At 38.9% G+C, this 5,081-nt stretch overlaps 1 protein-coding gene across 1 annotated transcript; it reads right to left on the minus strand.

Moving 5' to 3' along the window:
* Positions 1 to 1,763: 1,763 nt before the first annotated feature.
* On the minus strand, positions 1,764 to 2,702 carry LOC130836805 (olfactory receptor 7A17-like). Its single transcript, XM_057709369.1, has one exon. It carries the CDS (start codon positions 2,616 to 2,618, stop codon positions 1,764 to 1,766), a length of 855 nt encoding a protein of 284 aa, XP_057565352.1. The 5' UTR covers positions 2,619 to 2,702.
* Between the last annotated feature and the right edge of the window lie 2,379 nt (positions 2,703 to 5,081).

A 5,081-nucleotide genomic window follows, 5' to 3' on the forward strand; every position in this document is an offset into this window, starting at 1 on the left:
TTTGTGGGCACCGATCTTACATACTTTAATAAATAGATGTACAGCATGAAAAAGAAATATTGTGCATAATAACAAAATATGCAATTTGACATTTTGCTTCCTCATATTTATGGTCATCTCTGACACTAAGATCATATTAGGTTAATTTATTCCAATTTGTAGTTCCATGTAGATTTCACTGGGAGACATATATTCGATAATTTTTGCCAGCAACTATGGTACGAATTCTGGACACCAAAGTGAGTGATCGAATTAAATCAGGAGAGAAATTAGAAAACACAGTAGCATGTTTGTATTGTTGGTGTCAGAAATTAACTTTGAATTCTGAGACATCAATTTCAAAGACAGTCATGTCAAATAAACATATTGCCAGCTGTATGACACCATTACTAGACTAGCATGCAGGCCACCCCCACCCATGAAGTCCACCTTTTATATACAGCCCCTGGGTAAAGAGATGTGACCACAGGAGAGAATTTGCTTTTCCCTTGCCATACCCAAATTCCATTCTTGTGTTTTAAATTCACCAATAGAGAGTGAATTTGCAAAACCCTAGCCACCCTGCCCCCGGAAGCCAATAAAGGCAGAGCCCCCAGTTGATGCTCTCTCTCTCTATCCAAAATTTATGTACATGGCTCTTAGGCATTCTGTTTATCCTATAGGACTTGTGAATAGTAATTTTTTTAAGTTCCATAATAGATATTGGTGAGGTGCACCATGCTATCATAATAAGAACCACAAGTGCCAATCTAACCACAGCATAGACTTGGTAAGCAAAATGTCTGTGAGGTTTTGCCATAAGTAACACAGGACCAGGTGAGTGCCTCTGACAGTTTTAGCCAACAGCATCACTATGAATAGGCTGAGACTTAAATGTAGCAAAGTTAGTCTACATTGTGAGGAACAGTTGGTAATGAAGTAAGTGATAGACTAAAGTAAAATCTGTAACTTCTTATTTTCTTCTACAATGAAATTACATACATAGGCTTAGTTGCCTAGGGTAGTTTTTCCTCCCATATGAGTAAACAAAGTCATGATTATTCCTCCAGATAAAGAAAATAACAACAACAGAAAAATGGGGAACAATTACTTGGCATGATATATGTCATTTTAGAACAAAATTATTTTTAAGAAATCCAAGTTGACCCTTGAAAGATGTGGAAATATTCAAATATTTTTGATCCAAGCTTAGGAAAAACTTTGGGAATATATGGATATGAACAGAGGAGAAAAAAATGTTTATATATCAGAGCAGAAGCGTAATAAAGTGAGTTACTTAAGTTGTGTAGAAGAAATGAATTCAAATAAATGGAAATTTAAGGAAATAAATTGAAGGAGCAAGTACTACTTCATCATTCTGATCAAAGAATTTGTCTCTGAGGACCTGCCTGGTGGTACGGTGGTTAAGAATCCACCTGCTAATGCAGGGGACATGGGTTCAAGCCCTGCTCCAGGAAGATTCCACATGCCATGGAGCAACTAAGCCCATGCACCACAATTATTGATCCCGTGTGCTACAACTACTGAGGCCCGCATGCCTAGAGTCTGTGCTCCATAACAAGAGAAACCACAAAAATGAGGAACCTGAGCACCACAGTGAAGAGTAGCCCCCACTCACTGCAACTAGAGAAATCCCATGTGCAGCAACGAAGACCCAATGGAGCCAAAAAATAATAAATAAAAATTAAAAAAAAAAGAATTTGGCTCTGAGACTTTGAGCCTTACAATCATGGCCACTGCTTCAGCTGCAGGGCAATTGGCCTTTATATAACTGTCATCCCAGTGATTCTTTTCAGAGCCCTGTTTATGTCTTTGTTCCTCAGACTGTAGATGAAGGGGTTCAGCATGGGTGTGACCACAGTGTACATCACGGAGGCGACTGCACTTGAGTGTGAGCTGTGGGTAGCAGCAGAGCTAAGATACACTCCTAAGCCTGTACAATAAAATAAGGAGACAACTGAAAGGTGAGATGCACAGGTGGAAAATGCTTTATACTTCCCTTGAGATGATGAGATTCCACGTATGGCAGAAGCTATCTTAGAGTAAGAGTAAAGAATCCCAGTGAGGGAAACACCATCTAACACCGCAGCTGCAAAATACATGAATATGTCATTAAGAAACGTGTTAGAACAGGCAAGTCGGACCATCTGATTGAGTTCACAGAAAAAGTGGGGGATTTCCAAGTCTGTACAGAAGAACAGCCACAAAACCATTAAGCTTTGGGTCAAGGAATTCAGGGCACTCATCATCCAGGACACCAGAACCAGCAGTCCACAGAGCCGGGTGTTCATGACGACTGTGTAGTGTAGGGGGTGACAGATGGCCACAAATCGGTCATAGGCCATCACGGTCAGCAGAAAGACGTCCAGCCCTGCAAACAGCATAAAAAAATACATCTGGATAATGCAGCCTTCATAGGTTATTACTTTGTTCTCTGTTTGTATATTCTTCAGCATTTTGGGGATGGTGGTAGAGGTGAAACAAATGTCCACAAAGGACAGATGCGAGAGGAAGAAGTACATTGGTGTGTGGAGATGGGGGTCTAGATTGACAGCCAGGATGATCAGCAGGTTTCCAAACACAGTTATCAGGTACATGGAGAGAAAAAGACCAAACATGAGAGGTTGCAACTCTGGTTCCTGTGATAATCCCAAAAGAAGAAATTCCAAAATTCGGGTAGCATTCCCTGGATCCCTGTGGTAGAGGTGACAACCAGGAAACAAATAGTAACTTAAGTAGTTTCTCACAAATTGGCATTGCAAACATAGTAGAATTTTACAATTTATATTTTGTATTCAAAAATTAATATCCATTATATCCATTATTTTTTATGAAAATCTCCCCTTCAAGTTGTCCTGTGTGCCATCTCTGAATAGGAACTCTTATCACACATTCAACCTTCTCTTCAAGTGTTCATGTATTCTACCCTTTTTTAAGCTCTTTATTGGAATATAATTGCTTTACACTCTTGTACCAGCTTTGGAGGTACACTAAAGAGAATCAGCTGTATTTATACATATATCCCCATATCCCCTCCCTCCCATGACTCCCGCCTGCTCTCCCTGTCCTGGCCCTCTAAGGCATCACCCATCATCGAGTTGATCTCTATTCTACCCTTTTAATGAGGAATTATCTCATGTATTTGGGAAATATAAATTGAGGACTGACCAACTTCTATACAAATGACTTAGGGTACTGAAAGACAATGGTCTTTATAGGTCAATGATGGAGGAAGAATCTAAGCAAAATTATAGCATAAAAATTATCAGATGTTATGAAGAAAAACAAATCAGGTATAAAGAAGAGAGTTAATGAGGGTATTTTTTAGTGGGTGTTCAGATAGACTGGAAAACAGTTGAACAGAGACCTCAAGGCAGAGAGGGCAGGAGATGTGATGTTATCTGGAAGAAGTGTGTGCTGGATAGAAAGAACAGCCAGGGCAAAGTCTCTGTAGGACACTGTGTCCAGGGGAGTATGCAAGAAGGAGAGTGATGAGAGAAGGTGTAAGAGAATTTGGAGGAACGAGGTTACCTCCCTGCAGCTGAAACTTGAAGTCACAGGGAGTCCCCAGTTCATATGTTGTTTCTTGCACTTTATTTAAAGTTTCTTTCCAAGAAAGCCTGTGATTAAAAATGAATCCTTTCCTTATTCTTTAGGTTAGTTAACATTCAGGAACCTGTATTATAAGGGTCTCATACTGAAGAATATAGGCTCAGGTACACTTTTGTTGCCTTGAGAACTGCTCTTGCCCCATAACACACACACACACACACACACACACACACACACAGAGGCAGAGGCACACACACAATGGCCTTCTGAGATGATGCTACTACCTGGCAATACTCACTTTCAGCCACATTAATTAGGAAATCAAGGACACATGACAAGTATCAACATTAGATTATCTTTCCTCTAAAAATCTAGAAAGAGTATCTAAATTGCAGTTATGTGTCCCATGGACATGTAAAGCTGGGGCTCCAATTCAAAATGACCACAATGTGTCCAGTATTGAAAGAAACATAAAAAAAAATTAGTTATAAAACTGAGAGGAGAAAAAAAAGGGATATGTTGAGAGGTGGGAGCTCAGGTGATCCCTAGAGTTTTTGATGAGGGTGAAGCTTGCTTAATTTTGGCAACTTTTCAACCCCAGTTATATTCCCTGATGCCCAGAATAGCAAGGCAACAAAATGTGTTTTATCCAAAAGAGAAAGGAATGATATATTTATGTTATCAAGCTATCTGATTGATTGAACATCCTGCTTGAAAAATGGGCAAGGGGGATAATTTTTTGATGTCTATTATTATTGTTATTATTATTATTATTATTATTATTATTTAAGCTCTTTATTGGAATATAATTGCTTACACTCTTGTACCAGCTTTTGAGGTACAACAAAGTGAATCAGCTATATATATACATATATCCCCACATCCCCTCCCTCCCACGACTCCCTCAAGGGGAATACATTTTTTAAAAATTAGCAAAGGGAAATATACAAAATATAACAAAAGTGGATGATTTAAAAAATGATTTGTAAAATACTTCTAAATGATATCAAATGCAAAACTTTTGTAATTTGAGATTCTGGTTTTGAATTTTAGGTATGAAAGGATGCTGTTTGTAGCTGAAGAGCCAACAGAGAGAGTCTAAATGTTAATATCTTCACCCAAAGAGTAGGAATAGCAGGTCCATTCTCCTAAGGTGGTTGCCATGTTTAGTCAATATATGTAACAAGTGTAGCACATTTCCTTCCTGTTAGTAATGAATGGTTACTTCTGGAAATGATATTTGACTGATTTTTCTCTTCTTCCTCTCAAATGTCTCCACTACCTTCCCACCTCTTGGTCCCCAATCTACAGACTTGTTTCAGTGTCTTGTCTTCTTTCCCATCCATTACAGGCTAGTAAACCCCTAGCCAATATTCTTACTAATGCACAGAAATCTTCCTATTTTACTAAGCTGATTGTCCAACTCCCTGATGTAGCTCTCTCCCAGTGACTCCTGAAGGGAGAAAATTCCAAATTCCATAGCTTCAAACCCTACTCTTAACTCTCCCTGACTGAACCACCAATTTCAC

The sequence above is a fragment of the Hippopotamus amphibius genome, chromosome 15 (assembly GCF_030028045.1).
Source record: "Hippopotamus amphibius kiboko isolate mHipAmp2 chromosome 15, mHipAmp2.hap2, whole genome shotgun sequence".
Classification (NCBI taxonomy): domain Eukaryota; kingdom Metazoa; phylum Chordata; class Mammalia; order Artiodactyla; family Hippopotamidae; genus Hippopotamus; species Hippopotamus amphibius.

Excerpts from the sequence above, each read along its gene's own strand:
- LOC130836805 (XM_057709369.1), bottom strand. The coding sequence starts at position 2,618 with ATGTTTGGTCTTTTTCTCTCCATGTACCTGATAACTGTGTTTGGAAAC.